General features: G+C 42.6%; 1 protein-coding gene across 1 annotated transcript in view; it reads left to right on the top strand.

Moving 5' to 3' along the window:
- Positions 1-22,923, top strand: part of LOC144769215 (uncharacterized) — a 222,402-nt gene that overhangs the window by 63,994 nt on the left and 135,485 nt on the right. The window contains exon 5 of the mRNA XM_078653256.1: positions 361-411. Coding sequence (XP_078509382.1) covers positions 361-411 — 51 coding nt within the window. The remainder of the gene's footprint in view (positions 1-360; positions 412-22,923) is intronic.

Here is a 22,923-nt window from a genome sequence, read left to right as displayed (position 1 = left end):
TCGGCTGATGCACTATTTTGGTATTCATTCCTATGTTATTGGCTGGTTGTTTACAATGCTGATTCTTTGTGTTAGGCATACGTCTGGCAAGTCTTTTACCTTTTTTAAGTGTCATTATTCGTTTTTCTTATAGCGTTGACTTGTTTTTTAGCACAATGGAATGATGACTATTATTAGATGATGCGCTACATGCTAACCTGTGCAAACTAAACTGTTGTTAGTGAGCATTTTGTGTGTCGCATCCCAGGGATCATGTACTAAACTTCCAACGAGTTATCTACCATTGCTATTAATGGCACTAATTAATACTCAAGTGATCCTTGCTTTTATTGTAAATATTGCTTTCAAATTGTTTTTTAGAGGGACGCTGGCTGTGGAGTGGATGATATTCTTGGCACAACAGCTGAGTTTGTAAGTACACTTATGTCATATTGAAAATAAACTACAACCATTTGATTACCTCGTCTCTTTTAATACAGCTGCTTGTCTAGCCAGTCCATTTGAGTGGGAGAAATTGAACAGTGCCTTATATAGCAATGCTCCCTGACTCCCATTAAAAGATAGAAGGCCTGAGAGTAACATGGGAAGGATGGTGGTATTTTACTTTATTTTCTCCCCACGCCTCCCAGCCTCTCTCAGGGTGGCCACCTGTTCTGTGTTTTCACATTTTCACATATTCACCTTTGGGAAAAACTCATAACAATATAGGAAATTAATATTTGTTTTAAAGAGGTCACTTACTTTTATACAAATGATTCTCAAAATGTTTTTGGGTAATTGCCAGAAGTGGGGACGGAAAGATGGTTGCAGAAAGCCTTGTTTGTTTATATTTCTTTTAGAGAAGGCCATGTTTAGTATTAATCCCAGTGATATCCCTGCTCTGTCCACATGCTGTTGCTGTCTATCGTCACTCCAGATCCCTTGTAGATAAGTTGTATTTACCGACTTGTGTAGAATTCTACCTGATTGTCCATTATAAAATGCTTCTAAATTGTGAGATATATGTTTAACCATGAGTGATTTTTTTCAACAAACCAAATGACAGTTGATCAGCTTGGTTTTCCACATTGCTGCTCTTCTCTCCGCTCCGCTGTCACCGAGGTCCAAACTATGGGGCTTATCCATGAGAGGCTTGCGCTGCCAGAGCATCACTTTTCTAACACTCCAGTGGCGCAACCCTCTCAACTACATCTATGAGGCCACGCAAGGCCACTTTGTGGACAGCAGCTAAAGTCGCTGAGTTGCCATTCTCTGCACCAGGGAGGCGTTCCCTGGGTATTGCAGTAGGTTTTCCCACGCAACACCCATGGGGTTTGACGCTGTCCCAGATTTACTTAATCACGTAAACCTGGAGAAAGGGCAACAACTTACACCTCCCCAAGAGCAGGAGTAGCAAGGAGATATATTTTATTTCTCTTCATTTTTCCTCTTTCCTTGTGTGCTGCAGAAAGAGGAAAATGCCTCTCAGGATTGTTTTTGTTCAGTCAGGTCCTCTTCCTGCACAAAACACGAATCCTGAATGCAATGCAGACACGCTTGCACCATGTTACATGGTTGCCTGTGATAGCGCTAGGCAGCACATTGTGGGCCAGCACAGGAGGAAAGGACAGGAACTTGCTTGCTTAAATATGGTGCGTTACTGCCCTTTCACATTGGCATATCGTAGCGCCGCTGTGCTAAGCCAATTCCCCATAAATAAGCCCCTATGTGTGAAGGAATTAGCATTTTGCCTCAGTTTCCTAGGAAAGAAGGACGTTTATTCCATGACTTTCACGTCCAATGCGGTGCAATAGATAAGTAGCATCCAAGGTTTTATTGCCAACAATCTCACATATTTCACATGCTGAGTGATTCGTGTGTTTCAGTGTCACTAGAAATCACATGACTGACTCAGCAGTCTTGTAGCAGAGGCACTGCCCATTGTAACAATGTGCAGCTGATTGGTCCATTCTAAAATAATAAGTAGGAATTGATTTGTTGTCTGGAGTAGCAGCAACTCTAGTGCCCACAAAGAGGAGGAGCACAGCTGTATCTCACTGCTCTCTCTGCATCTACACAAAATGACCAAAGCCTGACTGGGCTGTGAGCTTCCAAGTGTAAATGAGGAACAGCATGTTGAATAAATCATCATGCAATTTTGAATTCTTGTCATGTATCATATCTCTCATGTGTATTACTCACATCCGGAGCCATTCTCATGATGAACACCCATATTTGGTAGTGTGAGCCACGAATTATTATATCATTCCAATCAGAATACATTCGCTGGGGTAGTATGGGTCTGCTTTGAGCTAGTGTAGAAAATAGAAACGAAACTAGCACTGGTAAAGCCAATAGGACTCTCTGTAATGTGCTATTTAATACAACACAAGCATGCGCCCTTGCTCTTTGCAAACATTAACACATTAAAATCAGACACATTGGATTTGTCAAAGCTGATTTCCTGGATGCAACGAAAGGTTATTCAGTGATTTTGGCAGATTCCACAGGGGGCCTTTTAAGTGTAAATATTTGATAACCACAGAAAGTTTACACTAAGCCAAATCTAGGAGGCATGAGAAAAAGCAAATTGCCAAGCACAGACAAATTACATGGGGTGTGCACAAATTGATTTAACTAATTGAGTTGTATGAGAAAACGTCATATGACATTTGGTACCTGGCCTTTTTGGCTAGCCTGAGTCCAAGCAGCATCACAAAATGACTGTCCTCTTTTCAAGGTTCCATTCTTCCAGTTTTCAGCACTACTGTTCAAAATGTACACTTCAGCCATCATCTCAGACAAAATGATATTCCTACAATATTTATTCCAGTGTCCTACCACCCAAATAGTTACTTTATTTCTACAGTTTCATCTTGTTTACAGTCTCCTTACATCTCTTTATGGTGTTGGCATTACCAGAATTCAGTTCTTGTATTCTTTATTTCAGTCTGAAGAGCTTTGGTTGTCAATGCCCTCCCTTTCCTTCCATACTTCACGATAAGGACAAGATAAGTATTGGGTTGGGCAACCAGGGGCACTGGTGGGGCTCGACCAAAGAACAGAGGAGGCTCACAACCTTATCCGTGATCCCGTTCTATTTATATTGTTAGTTCATGCCATGCACACCAGTTGCAAAGTTTCAGGCGCCTCATGTCTTATTTCCATGGGGATGGTGTGACGAATCTCTAATTACAAACCACGACTGGAATTGTCCTCTCTTCCCATGTTCTAGACGGTTGAATGAACAATCATCCTTGCCTTCCAAACATTAAATACAACAAAAGTCTGTCACCGACATTGCAATCTCTATCCCTCAGGTATCCTCCGTCTCCCCTCTCGCACCATTGGCAGACACCAGTATCATACTGATGTCTCTCAGATGCAAGCGCAAATAGAAAAGCAATAGGTCCCAGCAACTGATCAATGCTGCTGAGTGGGAGAGTCTTGTCATTGCAGCGGTCTATCTTTAATTCCTTACACTCTGGTCATTGCATTTCTGATGCCAATATGCCAATTTATCAAAAACACTTTCTACCATGAACTCTAGGCACTGAGAGATTATAACCCCTTTGCCTCTCCTGGATCCTCTACTTTATTGATGTAGATTGTTTTACTAAATGTTTCTCAAGTAGAATGGTGGTCCTTTTCTGCTCTCAGGAGAAAAGGCATGGTCAAGGGATGTGTCTGTGGATTGCCCCTTTCTGAGTCAAAAGGTTATTAGTAGCTTAAATTTATGACCACTGCACACAAAAATGGCTGACACCAAGAGAGAAATATAGGATATTTAATACGTTGATATGAAATATAATATAAAATCAATATAAAATTCTACAAAAGACTACCAGGTTCATTGTAAGTCCTGGTGCCTGCGACAGGCAATTACCAGCATCACCAGCACCCGTGAAGAGACCACTGCAGCCCAGTCATGTTACTTGCGGTCCTGGTGGCCTTGAGGCTTGGGTTCTTCTCAAGCCAAACACAGCCATCCACCCAAATATGCTTTGTGCTCACCCCAGATTTTAGTGGTGTTTTTTTCTTGCCTGAGCATGCAATGTCATGATGATTCTGGTGAGTTATTGGTCGCTGCTCAACTGAGGATGCAAGGCAACTTTTTTTAGTAGCCTTCTGCTTGTTGGCTGAAGGATCTTGGCCGCAGAACTCGCTCCTGTGAGTTCCCCTCCTCCCTTTAATTCTGGGGGTCGATGTGTTGTGCTGAAGACTCTTCTGGGGGTTTCTGACCTTCCCCTCAGCACAGAGGTACAGGAGTCCCTTATGTCTAAGCAATACACACTGCATTAGGTGAACCCTCCTTCAAAGCAGAATATTCCTAGAGCAAAAACACCACCATCCAAGGAAGCAGGCTCCAAGCAGACTCCCTGATCTTTTTCGAATACTCATCCCAAACCTGGAAAGGAAAGTAGGATGTTGGCACATTAATCCTGGAGACTTAAAATTCTCCCATTCGACACTGTGAGATTGTGTATTCCATCATATCTGTTCTTGTATTGGCTATTGGTAGTTCCGCACTCTTGATTTTTCAAAGTAGACTGATCCAGCCATGATCCAGCCATGGTTGTTGTCCAAAGTTTAAGCATAATGATGAGGAGGACTAAGGTGCTATGAGGAAGGAGAACTGCATAATTAGAACACAAAAGATATGAACTCTTTCAATTCAACTACCTCTTAACATGGGAATGATCAACTTTCCAGAGGACAAAAGTGTATGTAGTGTAGTTCCTATATTCCCAATAGGCTCTGCGCATTGGAATAACATATACTATAGTTTAGACATAGGACTGAAGTTGACTAGGTCTTTATCGTATATATTAAACTTAATTGTGAGTGCCAGCTAGCTCAGAGGTCACTAGAAACTTTCTCGCATAATCAAGAAGGGATTAGTTTCTGACAACCGCATAAACATGACCACTTTGTTTCCCAAGAATAAGAAATCAATCTCTAGAGTCAAGGAAACAATAGATAGCTATTTTACTCACTCAATCGTGCATGCTTTGTTTCACCAGAGGTGCTGAGAAAATAGAGAGACGGGCGTTTTCAATAAAAAGCATTTATTGAACAGTCTTCTTTCTCAAGCATAAGAAATGTACTGCTACAATCGTAATACTGGTTATAAAGAACAGAGTATATAATACGAACAGTATTATAAAGTAGTACTGTATAAGCATGATATGGTTTCTAAGCCATAAATTGCTTAAAACATATACAATACATACAGTGATAAAATGATGACTAAAAGTACTGAACTGGTGCTTCTAAAATACGCCTACCCCGGTGTACCTGACCTAAGCCTAGCACAAGGGAAGAAGTAAGTGAGGAGTAGCTTTAGTTTAGTATTTTTCTGCCAAGAATCTATTCAAGAATTCTCTAAGGGTCTAATCAGCTCTGTATCTTGGTTTAGAATGAAGGAGGTCTTGTATCTCTCCCTTAGGACTCGATTTCCCAGCAACCCGCAAGGGTAGTCTGGAAACACTGGAGCTGGATTTCTCGGCTGGAGAAAAGACAGCGTCTCTCAGTGCGTCAGCTGGAGAGTCGGCTTCCTTCGGCACTTGCTGCTGCAGGGCGTCGGGCAAGTAGTTAGTCGATCTGCTCCAAACCACTGTGTGTTTGTCTGGGCAAATCTAGGTATATTTATACTTTGAAGGTGCCGAGTTTGAAGTGTGATTGGACTTAATAACGTCATCAAAGTCTCAGTTTTTCGAAAACTCCATGATTTCCTAGATACATTAGTAATCAGGCGGGTTTCTCTAAGAAATCGTTGTTGATTCTTGGAACTTAGTGTAAGTAGCCATGCCGTATTTAGGCTGCATAGGCTCAGTCTAAATATGGTAATGATTTCTATGCCTACATAAGGATTGGATAATGTATACCTATACAAGGGCATGATTCGGGAAAAGTTACACTAGGGTCTGTAGATTCGTTTACAACAGGTCGAGGAAACTTCTTAGCTTCAAAGGGATCTTCTGTTTCCTCTCATACACACACAAAATCTGACCGAGTATACTACTTTCTGGAATGTCTGTGAGGAGTTCTTTAATTCACACTTGCTGTCTGACCTCTCCCAAATCCTCCATCATAAGTACCACTTGTATTTTATATCACACAAATTGAATGCCAGTGTGCCCATGATCACAGGCACAACATGTTCTCCACATACATCTACCACCATCAATCAATACAGAAACGCATCTTCCATGTTCGCCATGTATTGGCAAAGGTTTACGGTTTCATGGGGCTGGTAGACAGTTTAAGGCATGGGTAATGCTGAAAAGCTCACTCTAGCAGGTGTCAGGCAAGGCCTGCCATGTTGACTTAAATCGGGTTTGCTGCCACCACTTTCTGGTCTCTAAAGCCTGGTGTCGAGACGGTAGCTATCTTCGCGAAAGAAGGACGCACTTGGCGTGCCTCTCTGACCATAGAGCCTCATTATGGGTCTCACTTCTTTTTAAAAATAAGGCACAGTGCACAAACGTGATTGGTCTGTATACAGAGGTAGGGAGCAAAGATATTACTTCTTACTTGCGTAAACTTGAGGCAGGGATGCAACCTCTCTTGAGCCATGCAGAGGACCTTTTTTCATTCCAACAAAAGTTTACCATTTACCAAGATTATACTTGTACTTTGCAGCTCTAGACTCCAGTTTTCTATATTGCGGAGCAGAATTAAGCACTTGTCTAATTTAATCTTGAACGCATCAAGATTACAATGGTATGCAATATACATTGACAGACACCAATGAACACCACCTTTTGAAGAATTTATTGTTGGTGTAAAAAAGATGACTAGGAAATCACCAAGTTTCTTGAAGTAATAAAATATCATGTTCAATAGAAAAGCTAGAGCTACAGCATCTCGGGGTTCCGATTTGCCCTTTAAGTTTGATCAGGCGAAAGTAATAGAGCTCTAGTTGTCACTGCAGGAGCCTGCCTATTTTCCACTGTATATCAGAATATCAAAATTGGCAATAAACTTGCAAGTTGGGTATAGGGACAGCTTAATTGCCACTAGAGAGGATCTTTTCTTTAGAGACAAAACGTGTGTGATGATCATAGAGTGGAACTCAAATGTTAACCTCTAATAATCTCTTGCTCATGGGTGACAGTACTGCAGAATCTAATCTACTTCCTGATTTTGTCACTACATAGGTTCTTCTTACTATAAAAATGGTTTCAAATTGCCATGTTCAAATTATGCATCTCCTGAAATCATGTCACTTATGTTGGCAGCGTTGACAAATGACAGACCACCATTGTATGTGGCTGAGCTGTCAAGGTACATTAATCCATAGGATACAAAGAAGCAAAGACTGTGACAAGTGGATCGAGTGGAGAAGTATGTTCCTTGCGCAAGCTACCTGTTTGCCACTCAAATGGCTGAAAGCTGTACAACCTAGCCTAGTATGATTTTCTTTGGCAATATTTATCTTGTTTTCAATTGATTATTGAGAGTTTTGTATTCATAGACTGGAAATGTGATTCCATGAGAAAGTTTAATATTTTTGCTCACTTGCAATACATGATTTGCAGCTTTTACGTTTGGATCACCTATTCAGTTTTTTCTGGTTCTTGTACTATTAGGTGGTTGTACAGTTGTTGTCTGGACCTTTAGTGCAGATTGTTTTGGAGTTATACTTTTTTGCAGCTAGACGTTGGCTGGGAGATGCAGATGATGTATCTACTGTATCTTACTGTTTTTTTATGTGAACTTCTTTGAGCCCCATGAAACAGCACTGATGCAATGTTTTAGAGGTGGACTTTCAGAACATGGTACTTGCACTACATCCAGTAGGTTGAGTAACTTCTATGGATGTGCATAGGGGCCCTACCAGTATACCTTTCTTAAGATCTGTTACTACAGTGTGAAAATTTTGGAAGGGTATCGAAGTGAGAAGCTGTGTACCACGCCCCTTGACCCAGATAACTTGTCACCAAGGTGTTCCTACTTAGGCCCTGATAAAACACGTGCTGAATAATTCAGCCTCCTGTGCAGGGATTAGAACAGTGGTCTTCAAACTTGTTAATCCATGCCCCTCCGCTGTTCAAAAATAAAATCAGTGCCCCCACCCCAGAAAATTTTCACATTTATTCTATTAAATTGCCAATGTTTAAGTATGGGTGGACTTATTTAAACATTGCAGTTAAGTTCTATTACCTCTTATAAAAATGCAATTAAATACATGATAGCCAAACATACTATTCTGGTTAGTTAGGTGTTACTAACTTGTACAAGTATTCACAGTGTGGATTTGAGAAATTGGGGTGGGGAGGGTTGAAGAATATTTGGAATCCCTTCCCTTTTGACCCATGCTCCCAGCCAGATATTAGTGATAAACAATGTTAGTGATGGCAGTGGCGGCTGCCTCAAAATGGGGGTCGTGCAGTGGGAGGAAAGGATAAAAAAACAAATAAAAATGTGTGTCTTCTCCGCCACGTGCCCGCACTTCTCTCCTCTGTCATCTTCAGACATGCTGCAAGCACCTGAAACTCCCAGACTTCCGCGCTCTCCCAGACAATCACGATGTTGCATGAGCAGTGTCGTGGTTGGTATGAGCGGCCTGTTTGGCCACTCAGGCAGTGCCTGGGAGGGTGGGCATGTTCTCTACTGGGCTGTGCAACACAGCCCATTGAAGAACATGCTAAGGGCCGGCCAAACCACCATGTGTATTTAGAGGAGTGCAAACCACTCTTCATTCTGCTTTGGCATTACAGAGTCCCGCCCCAACTCTGAGTGCCTTATAGAAAAATAAAATGATAATAATGTCATGTTATTATCATTTTATTTTTATTTTATGCACTGCTAACATAGCAGTGGGGCGACGCTCCTCCCCCTTAGTCTTAGAAATCATGCCAATTAAGAGCTGGACTCTGGGGATCCACTAAGAATAGAGAAATTACTGTTAAATCTATTATTGCTGGCCCATTTTCTGGGTAATTGCACATTTTGCTACAATCTTTCATCCAGAGAATTTGGCGGCTTTGACCCAAAATCTCCAGGTGAAAGGAAAGAGACCTTTCCAGTTCCCACAGATATAATTATTTTGATGCGTCCAGAAACTGTAGATAAGAGCCCCATCAGCATTTTGTGGTCAATCATAATAAGGGCCCAAGAGTCGAAGGCAACACTGCTCAGCGATCCTTCATATAGATTAGCGGTGCGAGAGTATGTTGTCACAGACAAATAGTCCTTGATATGCCAACAAAGAAATTAGTATAGCTTGTGGTAAATGGTATGAGGGCCTGACTTTGAATTTGGCTGACGATTTACTCTATCACAAACATGAAAAATATCCCATCTGCTTTATTACAAGCGCATTATATCTTGTGACGCATAAAACAAGGTTGATGGGATATCCGTCACACTGTGAAGGAGTAACCCCTTCGCCAAACTCGAAGTCACAGACAATTAAGGGTGCTTGAAATTGATTCCCTTTTTACAAACTGAGATCCTGCAGTTAGTATGGCACAGTAACATGCCACATACATTTAAAGACATGTAATCGTTCAGGCAATGTTTCCGCAAGTGTGTGTGCAGGTGTGTGTGTTACACTGTTGGAAGCATGTTTGTATGTAAAATGTGTAAATTGTACACTAAGGTCCCTATAATGAGTGTGCCGACATTTGTTGTGGATTATTGGGGGACCTGAATCTCAGATTCAGTCTGTTATCCTGATGCCGAATCCCCGCGATTGAAAGTTTTCTCCCTGGAATATAAAATATCTCCATAGACTTAATAATACTCAAATCTTCTCTGTGTGCATTTTCCCCAATTCAGGAAGAAAAATGCTGACATTTTTACCTGCTCAGAACAAGTAGAAAGTGTGAACGGGAGGGGCAGTAGAAGTCTCGGGTGATTGAGGGCTTAAGTCATAGTTTTGATAGGGGTATCTGTATATATCCAAGCCAATTTGGTATGCATTTTGATTTTTAGGTTCAGTGTATGGAGTCTCTGCATGTCCCTGAAATGCTCAGCCCTTTTTCCAGCTCATTGTTACGAGCAAGAATTGAGGACAGGTCTAGATACTTATCCTTGACCTACCGGTCTGCAGCACGCTCGTGAAGACCCTGGAGGAACAGCGGAGGACTAAATGCAAATTCCCAATCTGTGGCCCTATAAACCACCTGATGAACCAACATTCAATATGACGATAAGTAGGGGCAATTCTGCATCATATGCAGAAATCCAGTATCCTCAGTAGCACACTGCGGGCACACCGAGGAACCCGCAGGAAGCATGTATGCACTAGGGGGGTAAGGTAAGCCTGATGCAAAAAACAAAATATTAATAAGTCTGAAGCGAGCATTCCAGGGCACCCACAGGGTGCACTCCAGAACACACCCTTCCATGCCCGATCAGTCAGCAGTGTTCCAAGACCCCGGTCTCAATGCATCCGGAGCTCCGCAAGGTCTAACTCGGTCCCTTGCATGAGGGCCTTGCACAGTAGGGTGACCACCATGAGGAGCAAAAGGAGGCAAAGACGATCATGCTTGGTGGCTTCACTGATCCCGGGTTCCTTCACTCGCAGATTATACATACCAGTGTGCTGTGCAGCAAAAAATGCCCACCTGGGGTGTTGTAAGACTCCCAGAGGGTTAAGAAGGGCCAATATCCAACCCCACAAAGAAATTGACCTGCACCACATCCCTGGCCAACGTTCAGCAGCAGAGTCCAGACCAACTCTCATGTCACTCCCAATGCCGAGCCACCAAGATCGGGAGCTCACGTGTATACGGTATCCTGGCATGCATCCTCCTCAGGGCCCTAGCCCAGACATAGCATGCTGTTCTAATGAGCAACTTCAAATTCCACATACCAGATGCCGGGGGGCCTCAACAAGATCTTGGTCAGTGCCTCCCTAGTTGGGGAACCACTCTGCTGAGCATCTACATCATCTCATAGGTTGGACCGCCAGCATGCCACCCATTGCAACTGCCATGCTAGATAATACAATTCCAGACATGGGGCTGCCAAACCACCCTCCTGCACCAGTAAGTATAGTTCCCAAAACACCACGCAGCTTTGCCTCACACCCCAATAGAAGGTCAAAAAGAAACTATTTTGTGGTCAAAACAATCTCCCGGGCAACTGAAGCAAGAGAGTCACAAACAGATAGAGGAGACTGGGCAAGATGGCCATCTTGGATACAACAACCTTGCCACTCACGGGAAGCAGCAACATAGTCCAAAATGCCACTGATCGCCACAATCCAGCAAGTGCGCTGTCACAGTTGTCATTGAAAAGTAAATCCGGCGACTGATAGAAAGAGACTCCCAGGTATCGGATAGTGTGCTATTACCAGCCCAGAGCCAGGGCCTCAAGTGAAGGACCGCCCTCCACCACATCTCCCTGAAACGGGTACACAAAGGACTTACTCTAGTTAACTTCTAGCCCTAAGTGAAGACCAAACTCCATCAACCCCTTCACCATCCCCCGTAGATTAGTATACTCCCTGCTCAAATGGCTAACATATTGTCCTCAGATAAAGAAAGAAACATGGACTCGGCACTAAGACACAGCCCACTATAGTGATAACCTAAGCCAACTGTACGAGTGAACAGTTCCATTGCAAGAGGAAATAATAAGGGGAAAGAGGACAACCCTGCTGGGTACTCTGGTAAACTACAAAGGCTTCCGATATCAGAGCCAGTGTGAGTTAGAGCTAGCAGACAAGTGTAAAGGAGCTTTGTTACTGGACGAAGGAAAGACCCAAGTCCATGCCAAACATAGTAGCATATAAAAACTCCCAGATGAGCGAGTCAAAGGCCTTTCGAATGTCCGTTGAGAAGACCAATGCTCTCTATGGCAGATTTACATTGATATAGAGCGAGGAGCAACTGCCAGATATTAAGCATAGTACTATGCATGGGAATGAAGCCTTTTTGATTGGCATGCACCACGGAGCACATGTAGGGAAGCAAGCAGGCAGACAACACTTTGCGCAAAATCTTATAATCTGTGTAAAGCATGGAGAAGGCGGTAGGAATCAAGGAGGGGAGGATCTTCGTCTTACTTTGGGAGAAACACAATAGCAACACCACACAGAAGCAAAAGGAAGCATACCCTTCCGACAATAGTCAGTAAAGAGGACCACAAGTTGAAAACAAGAACCAGAGAATACGCCAATTAAAACACTACTGGGAGACTATGCAGGCCCGGCACCTTCTACAGGGCCATGTCCTTAATAGGCACCCCTGACTTCCTGCTCAGTGGTTTCCACCTCCAACTGTTCCGTCTCCGCAGGGTTGAGTGCAACCAGCATGGAATCTACAATATAATCCAACACATCTGCCTCACCACACCTGGGCTCTGCCGAATATAACTCACAGTAATGGATGAGAAAGGCTTCACCAATCTTGTGCTTGGTTAAGACGTTCTGCCCAAAAAGTCAGGCACCTGAAGGATAGTATGTCCCCGGTTCTCAGCCTGAAGAAGCCAAGGCAACATCCATCCAGACTTTGTCCCTATCAACATGGGCCTTAGTCACAGATGACTTAAAGTCAAAGCACTGCATGCTTTAAACCAATTCAAACAACTTCTTTCGTCCCTCCAGCTTTTTACGCCACCCATCTGGAGTCCCCTCTAGCTCCCGCAGGAGCTGATCAACGACCGGGCATCTAACCGAAGGTGGGACCTTACCCTCCCATTCAACTTCCATCGATGAGGCTGAGCCCGCATTGTCGAATCAAATTCAAGATAAGATCACCCAACAGGACCCGGAAGGCCTGATCTTCCAGTATTGCAAGATCAAAGTGCCAGGTTGGAACAGTTGGTCTAGCACAGGACCATCTCATGTCCGGATTACACACAGGAGGAATAAACCACACATGCAATCCTCACACTGACACACTAGCAGAAGCAAATAAGAAAAACAATAGGGAAATATAAAAAACATTGCTAGCACAAACATTATTAAACAATATCATCCAACGATACAGGAGTGACCCAAGTAGAGTGTTCTCACACCGTGGGATAACTGAATTCCGACTAGGAGGCGGACTATTATGTTCCAGGGATGGAAGTGGATAAGAGCCCTTATGGAGCGTAAACAGACAATATGTCGACTTGCACTAATATCGAGTGCAAAATATCGTGATACAAAAATATCGACTGTCAGAATATCGTGGTCAATAATATGGTGTATAAGGTAAGTAATATTGTTTAAAAAAATGTTGAAGTCATTAATGTCATTTGCAAAAATATTGTTATTAAAAACATTGTAGTTTGAGTTAGTGTTATGTATTTTAGTATGTATTTTAAATATATGTATTCTATATTTTTGTCTAAGTATTGCATTTGTTTTTTAATATATGTGTTACATTTTTAGAAGTTCTACATTTTTTTTAAAGTACATTTGGCGTTTTAGTGCAGTAGCTGGTTGTGGTTTTATAGGGGTATAGTGTGGGAAGTAATTTAATTATAATAAAAATTTCAATAATTTGTAGAAGTTATTAATTTTTTAGAATAAAATTTAGCATTTTAGTTTCACAGAGGGCCATGGGTTTATAGGGGAATAGGGTGGGAAGTAATTTAATTATAATTAAATAATTAATATTTTATTATTTAATATTTATGTATTTAATATTTTATATTGTTATTTGTGGTAATTAATTTATTAATAATGAGTTATTCACTGGTTTTTAATTATTAGTAATTAATTGGTAAATAAGTTTATTGTGTCATTTTGTGGGAGCTGGTTGTGAGTTTATAGGGGAGTATGGTGGGAAGTGATTTAAATATAATTAATTAATTTATATTTATGTATTTCATATTTTATATTGTTAATTGTGCTAATTAGTTTATTATTAATTAGTTAATAATTTGGTTAATAAGGATTATTAATTAATTGTTAATTATGTTAATTGTGTCATTTGTTTAGGAGTGGGTTGAGGGTTTATAGGGGAGTAGGTTGAAAAGTAATTTAATTATAATTAATCAATTAATATTTTTCAATAAATAATATGTATGTATTTAATATTTTATATTTTTAAGTGTGGATTTTGTGTTAATAATTGGTTATTAATAATTAATAATTAATTGGTACTTATGTTGATTGTGTCATTTTTTAAGGAGCGGGTTGTGGGTTGATAGGAGAGTAAAGTGGGAAGTAATTTAATTTTTATATATTTTTAAATATTTTTTATATAATATTTATTCAAGGTTATTTTATAGTGGTAATTGTGTGAATTAATGTATTATTAATTGTTTTGAATTTGCTTGTTAATTGTTATCATTTAACTAAATAATTGTTATAAATTATGTTAATTGTGTCATGTTTTAAGACATTGGTAGTGTCATTTATAAGGGAATAAGGTGGGATGTAAATTATTTGTAATGATTAAATATTTGGTATTTAATGTTAATTAAGTTGCTGGAGTGGGAATAGTAAATTATTCCCCTCCTCCATCCAACACTGTCCCTAATGTTGCACTTGCTAGAGTGGGAAAAGTACATTATTCCCCTCCGCTACCCAACACTTTCCCTACTGTTGCACTTGCTGGAGTGCGAATAGTAATTTTTACCCCCCCACTATCCAACACCTTCCAGACTGATGTACTCACTGGAGTGGAAATAGTAATTGTATTCCCTCTGCTATCCAACACTTTCCCTACTGTTGCACTCGCTGTAGCGGGAATAGTAATTTTATCCCCTCTGCTATCCAACACTTTCCCTACTGTTGCATTCATTGGAGTGGGAATAGTCAATTTTTCCCCTCCGCGCACTTCCTCTACTCTTGCACTTGCTGGAGTGGGAATAGTCATTTTATCCACTCCGCTATCCAACACTTTCCCTACTGTTGCACTCTCTGGAGTGTGAATAGTAAATTTTATCCCCTCCGCTATCCAACATTTTCCCTACTGTTGCACTTGCTGGAGTGGGAATAGTAAATTATTCCCCACCTCTATCCAACACTTTCCCTACTGTTCCACTCTTTGGCATGGGAATAGTATTTTTTACCCATACGCTATCCAACACTTTCCCCACTGTTGCTATCTCTGGAGTGTGAATATTAGTTTTTACCCCTACGCTATCCAACACTTTCCCTACTGTTGCACTCCCTGGAGTGGGAATAGTTAATTATTCCCTCTGCTATCCAACACTTTCCCTACTGTTGCACATGCTGTAGTGGAAATAGTAAATTGTTCTCCTCCGCTATCCAACACTTTTCCTACTGTTGCACTTGCTGGAGTGTGAATAGTAATTTTTGCCCCTACCCTATCCCATATTTTCCCTACTGTTGCACCCACTAGAGTGGGAATAGTCATTTTTACCCCTTCGCTATCCAACACTTTCCCTACTGTTGCACTCGCTGGAGTGTGAATAGTAATTTTATCCTCCCTGCTACAGAACACTTTCCCTACTGTTGCACTCTATGGAGTGGAAATAGTAATTTTTATCCCCTCCCCTATCCAACGTTTTCTATACTGTTGCACTTGCTGGAGTGGGAATAGTAAATTATTCCCCTCCGCTATCCAACACTTTCCCTACTGTTGCTATCCATGGAGTGGGAGTGGGAATAGTAATTTTTACCCCAACGCTATCCAACACTTTCCCTACTGTGGCACTCCCTGGATTGGGAATAGTAATGTTATCCCCTACACTATCCAATACTTTCCCTACTCTTGCACTCATTGGAGTGGGAATAGTAAATTATTCCCCTCCGCTATCCAACACTTTCTCTACTGTTGCATTAATTTGAGTGGGAATAGTAAATTATTCCCTTCTGCTATCCAGTACTTTCCCTACTGTTGCTATCCCTGGAGTGGAAATAGTAAAGTATTCCCCTCCGCTATCCAATACTTTCCCTACTGTAGTAAATTATTCCCCTCCGCTCTCCAACACTTTCCCTACTGTTGCCATCCATGGAGTGGGAATAGTAATTTTTACCCCAACGCTATCCAATACTTTCCCTTCAGTTGCACTCCCTGGAGTGGGAATAGAAATGTTACCCCCTCCGCTATCCAACATTTTCCCTACTATTTCAGTTAATGTAGTTTAAATTGTAGTTTAAAAAAACATTTTTTTTTAAATATTTTAATTTATTATATATATTTTTTATTTTTATTTTTATGTTGCAGGTGTATATATATATATATATATATATATATATATATATACATATATTTATATTTATAATTTTTTATATGTTTCTAACATTTTATAATGTATTCAAATAATTATGTATTAATGTTATTAAGTAAATATATATTATATTTTATACATGTATGATTAATTTATTTTTACATTATATGAATTACTTAAAAAATGTTTACATTTTCTATTTCTAAATATGTTTATTTTAATATCACAAATAATATTCCTTCATGAAATGTTTATCTTAATACCTGATTTATATGACTGGATTGTCTTTAGTTATTAAGTTTTTGGATTGTATAAGCGGATGCGTGGGGTACAATGATGTTAATACTACACTCTAAGATGGCCGCGATATTAGGGTCTTGAGTCCTTTGTTTATTTTGGGCACATTTTCACGTGAAACTTTATTTATTGTTTGGAAGATTGACATTGCAATTACCCGTGACCAAGGCGAAGTTGTCGCTGAAACGCGTTGGGTTTTTTCCGTGTTTATTTTCACGATGCTGCAACTAAAAGAATAAATACTTTTGAAATGCACACACAAGATTGGGACTGATTACCTTTGCGTTGTTGTCAAGGAGAGTGCATCTGCGTAGCTGTTGTGGCTACACGCTGTGAACCTGCATGTTTATTTTATTATATGTATTATTTAATTTATTTGACATTATTGTTTATACATTTAAAACAACAATTTTTTTTAGTACTTACCATTATAAAGATAGGATGTCGTTATTTTTGACAAAGATATTTATGTCCCGATATTTAGGTACCACAATATTTTTGTAGTCGATATTATGTCAGTGATCCCTCATGGACTCCTAACACGCAGCAGTCTCTACAACCCTCCCCTGCTCCAAGGCCACCCACGAGGCAGTAGACAGGGACACCCCTCTACACCTTCATCATTGACGACGTGGGCACAAGGATTGCTGCAGCTCCTGCATCTCCATGTGCACCATACCCTTATCATATAACTCAAGCCAATCCCAAGCCGCTGAAGGGTTAGTAAAAAAATGTGTCTTGTCCTCAGCCTTAACTCACAGCCGGGTGGGCAAAAACAGTGAGTAAATCAATCTCAGGTTGCACAAAGTCTGGACCTGTAGAGTAAACTCAGGGTGCAGTAGTACTTTCCCATTGACATGACAAAAGGGCAATGCACACATGCCTGTTGCAGGAGGTGGTCTCTGGCACAAAAATGTAAATGGTGTGCCACCGCCGGACGTAGTATGGGGCCCCAGGGTGAGGCAGGGGACCGACACTAAGGGATCTATTAGGATGGCAGTCAGATGGCCACCGCCGGGCCGGCGGGGGTTATCCGCACGCAATCGCAACCCAGAAAAACACCGGTCCCATTAGCATGGCGGTGACGACCATGGCGGCGAGATTTTTGGCCCACCACTTCTCCGCCGGTAGCAGTCCACACGCTTGCCTGGCGTGCAGAGCTGGACCGCTAAAATGGGGCCAGTGCAGGGCCAGGCTCCGCCGGCATGATTATGATGTTGGCGGTAGCCAGCCTTTCCGCAGGGGTGGAACCGTCATGGAAAGGCATGCGAAGAATGTCTCTGGGGGCCCATTGCGGGCCCTCAATATGTTTTGGGGGTGAGTGCCCTGGGGAGGGTACCCATGGCACCCCCCTACATGTCCCTGTACCAGGTGGAAGGCACAGTGCAGTGCCTGCCACGCAGTCAGGGATATGCTGGACATGCCTTTTTGGACATCGCAGCAGTGCTGCTGGCAGCAGCAACCGCCGCAATATTACAAGCCGTGATCGTACCGCCGCACTCGAATTTCGACTGCAGAGGATACTAATTGAACCGGCAGTAATGCTGTGGTCCTAGCGGGCGGTGTTTTCCCACTAACATGGCGGTTGGAGTGCGTTTCCGACCGCCATCCTAATAGGCCCAGTATGAGTGCAGGCTGTAAGGCAAAAAATTCGGAATGGCCATCCGGGACCACCACCTCCTGTACCCACTCCTCCAGATATACCAGTAGTGAGCCCCCCTCTACCCTCTACCCAAACAAATGGACATTATTGCAGCATTTACGTTCCTGATCATCCAGCTGGGCCACCAGGCATCGAGTTTGCCCCTTGAGAGTCATGATGCGGTGTTCCACTGTTTTGACAGTTGGGGTCAGAGACTGCACCATGCTCTCCAGTGAGTAGACCATCTTTGACAATTTTCATGGATGAGACCCAGTTTCACCCACAGCAAATAGTTTTTGCCATCTAAGCGCTCACCAGAGGAATCAATGGCTTCCAAGAGTGTCTCAAAGTTGCCAATCATATAGGCTTATTCCCAGGCCCATGCCCTGCTTGATCCCCTCCTGGGGGGCGCTGGTGGCTACATCCTCTTTGGGCCTTCAAGTGCTCCCCATGACACTTCCGGTAAAGCAGGAGGGGGCTCCAAGTAGACACCCAGCCAAACGACAGCTTGTGTTGGGGCCTGAGGAGGCACCTAACCTACAAGGCCCAACTCCCCGCTGATAGCAGTCATGCCTAATACCACAAGCAAGCTTACAGGGCGGTAACCTGAGCAGCGCAACTGTTGCTTGGGAACAAGGAGCAATTCAGACCATCAGTCCCACTAACAGCATAGACATGATGAAGTGGAAACAGCCCCCCAAGCTAGTAGCACAACACGCCACAAATAACAGAAATGTTACTATAAGGCCCCAATAGAGGAGAGGTGGAGTCACTCTGTTGCTCCTTTAGCCTAACTAATTGGAGGGCCAAACACATCCCAGAGGGCCCAGGTCCAGCAACTCCTGCCAGCAGCCAGGACCCTTAGCACGATATGAGGCAAAGCACCACCCGTAATACCGGGCACTCACCCACACATCCAGGGGGCTTCAGTGACAGCACAGTCCAGCACTCAAGGTTGCCCAAGGCACCATCAGAGTGTTCCCAAGGCTGAAAGTGCAGCCCCTCATTCAGCATGGGCCGTCAAGTTGATTGGGCCAAAATCCTAACCCAGTGGACTCCCAAAATGAGGCGGGCCCATGGGGAAGACCACCAGTTTAATCCCAAGGGTCTGTATGTCCCGGGGCCTCCGATGCAGCAAAAAGCAAGTAATCTGTCCCAGAAAGACCTCCAACTTCCACGTGTGACCTGGGGGCAGAAGAGAGTGGAAAATGCTAGTACATCCACAAAGAGAGAAGGCAACCACCATGCTCAGAATGGGATCGCCATCTTGTTCTTAGTTGGACCCGTTCGCAGCTCTGCACAACTCACCCCAGCCTCCAGGTTGGGCAACCTATTAGAGCAGAGGCATGACACTCCAGTGGTCCTCTGCCCAGCCAGGCAGTGCAGGAGGGAGGCGGGGTTCCCCAATGCAGTGCCGCCGGGAGCTAGCGCGGTCTACATATTCAAGGCAGAGTGCCAAAGGCCTTTCGCCCTGCTCCACTCCTCTAACAGTCAGAAAACTGGTTGCCGTGGGCGCTCCATAGCCGTCGCATGCCCAAGTGCACCACTTTCATGCCGGAAGGGGCAGGTATGGAGTTCTAGAGCGGCCATGGGATCATAAGCAGAGAAGAGCTCAAGCCACGCGTCCTCAGGCCAAGGCAGTTGGCTCCGCCCTCTTATCATAATTTTTCCTAAAAAAACAGATTAGACATATGGCATTGGACATAACTTTCTCGGAGGAACCAATAAGGAATGCAGCCTTAATCAATGGCTTGTCCCCATAACTAAGTCATGCTTATTGTGTTCAGCAGAAACCTTCCCACAAGACAACATTCAGGCATAAAATCATAAAATAAAAATGCATATAAAATATAGTTAGCAATGGAAAATACTATGGGGGAGATTTTCAAAAAAGTCGAGCAATGCAGTGCAGCCCCCGGCAAAGCTGCGCCGCATTGCGCGACAGGGAGGGAGCAGGAGAGCGCTATATCTTCAGAGATATGGCTCTCTCCTCCCCTTTCCCTTGTGCCAGCGCTGATTTCACCTGCTGTGCGTCATGCGCACACCTTAGCGCCGCAGCGCTAGGGATTGTGCATCAGTGTAGCATACGTTTTGTATAGGAAGGGTACGCTTCCTGTACAAAACACTATGCAAGGCACGATGCAAAGCTTTTCCCACTTTGTATACATGCTGCAGAGTGCAGCACGCATGGAAAGTCGGGAAAGCACGGAGAAATGAAAGAATTTCTCTGCTAGCGCCTCCTTTGAAGGGGTGTTAACTTTTGGCGCAAAACCAATGTTACAAATATTTGTAAATTTGGTTTTGTGTCAAAAGGCATGTGTGTTTGCAAAGGCATGTTCATGTAGCACCCATGTCACGCCGCCTGGGCGCAAAGTAATGCAAAGCAGCGCTTGGCGCTGCGTTGCGCTACTTACAGCGTTCTTTCCAGCGCAAAACAAGTTTTGCACTGGAAAGAAAATAGCAAAACACAAATTTGCGCTGGTTAGCATCATTTTTGTGACGCTGAACCAGTGCAAAAGTTTTGAAAATCTGCTCCTATATCTCCTAACAAGGCTTAGCAAGAATGATTACAGTTTAAATCGTTTAGCTCTACAGTTTGTCAGATGGGGTAGCCAACACCAAAACCTTTGCCTACTAATGCAATCTGGAGATCCCATGTAACACACTTCCACACTAAAGGAATTATTATTGAGTAATACACATCCACCTTTAATTGAATAATGATTTAAACATATGCTTTTTGCAATACATTTGTGGATCCTTGTGTCTTTATCATACCCTTCATGCTAAACAGATCTTGCTTATATCATTGATCATTGCCTTGCCACAATAACCATCTCAGTTCAGCTGAATTGATTCTAACCTTTCCCACAAGCCAAAACGTGCAACACAAGTTCTCTTTTTCAGTGAAAGCATACAACATATGCCCAATCAAATGCTGTACATAAGGTAAACCAACATGTGGCTGGAGCTAAGCTGCTTTCTTATTAGTGCTTTTGAAAGCTCTTTTCTGTTGATCATATAAGGTCTAGTGACAGCTGCGCTGTGAGGCCAGATCTCACAAAAAGTGGTTTGTATGCTAATATTAATCTACATTTAGAATCTTAGGAGGTTTAGATGAAGAATGTTAGTCAGTTGAGTAGCCAGTTAAATGTTTTGTTAGGAATCAAACATCCAACTCAAGATGAATATCTTTAGTTCTGTGGCACAACATAAGTCCAGTCAGAAGCCACTAAGGGGATCTCCATCCTCGCCTCTATCCCAGAGTGACTGACTACAATCAGAGTCTAAAACATTGTTATTTGTGGTCAAACTCCTAATAGGCCGTAATATCAGCTTGATTGATACGGCCTATTAGGAGTTTGACCACAAATAACAATGTTTTAGACTTCTGCTTTTTGTCTGAGGTCCCGTCACACGGAGACCATGTAATAAAAAGTATACGTGAACTTTAATGTATATGCTATTGCCATACTATTTGTAAAGTGAGTCACAAATTCCTCTTTACCTCGAGTTGTACCCCACACACCCTCCCTTCCCTCCTCTCCTTCACTATGGGCACATAATGGTACTTAACATCTTTTTAATATACTGTCTAACCATGACAAAGGCTATAAGAGTGCAATGTGAATAAAACATTGTACTACAATTTGATCTTTATGTTTTGTATTCAATTTTCTATTTTTATTTTCATGATAATCACTTAATATTGCAGTCTGGGACCCCTCTGTCTATAATATATGCTACAACTTTTAAGCCTGACCCTGACTCCACTATGGTTTGTTCCTTTCATGGGGGTTTACCTTTAATAATTGAGCCAATGATTCTCACCACAGTCCCCCCTGCATTCCTCTGAGGCTACTGTGTATGGGAGATGATCACCAGCCTGGAGACAAAAGAATATGCAGCTACACCCTGCCTCCGGCTGTTGAAATTGATGTTCTATGCCCCCTGCCCCCGGGATTCTCCACAGCCCGCAGACCAGAAGGAACTTAAAATAAGAATAAGGGGCAAATTGTGTCTACCCCAATGGCTTGAGCACATCAATTCACATGACTTCTGCGTCTTGCAGGAAACCTGGTGCCGGACCCCCATTCACATTCCAGCATTCGTGACACTTCATAAGTCAGCAGTTCCATCCAAACAAGGCCATCCTTCAGGAATGCTGCTAACCCTGTTTAGTATCACACTAAACTGCGACACTGAGTAGCTTTCTATTGATAATCCAGACATCCTTGGGGCCAGGTTAAGAGGCAAAACAGGCAAGAGTTTAGACATCTACAATGTTTATGCAAGGAGCGCTAGAGGAGGTAGATCTTCAACTCTACAAGTTCTATACAAGATGCTAGACCCAAGGCAAGCTGTCCATCCCCTAATTATGGGTGGCAGTGTGAATGTCAAATTTGAGCCCCTTGATAGGGAAGATATCCAAGAGGCCAACGAGGAAGATAAATTGTGGTCTGTCCCATCCCTGGATCTCCCACCAATAAAGAAGTGGTCCCAAGCAACTCTACAGATAAATGCATTAACCTTAGAACATAGGCTGTGGGCCACGAATGGAAGAACTCGTTCTGACAAAGGAGGTGGGTTGACTTACATTGCCCCAAATGATGCCAGTCGGATAGATTATATACTTGTGGACTTTACTCTATGGCCATTCGTGGTTGATATGTCCATAGTCCACAATTGTGAAAGCAATCACAATCTAATAAGTCTGACTGTCGAACATCCATGGGGCAAAAAGGGTAGGATATCACTTGCCAGACTTGCCACATAAGAGGTGATACCATCTAATGACAAACGTTGTCTCAAATGGCTCACGATTATGATGGACGAGTCCAAACTTAACACCTTAGAAAAAGACCTTGAGATGCACTTAGTAGTTGGCACCATCGGCAAACAGTAGTGCC

Source organism: Lissotriton helveticus, chromosome 7 (assembly GCF_964261635.1).
Source record: "Lissotriton helveticus chromosome 7, aLisHel1.1, whole genome shotgun sequence".
NCBI lineage: Eukaryota > Metazoa > Chordata > Amphibia > Caudata > Salamandridae > Lissotriton > Lissotriton helveticus.
Note: the sequence above shows the minus strand (reverse complement) of the source record. Positions and strands in the feature narration are given on the sequence as shown.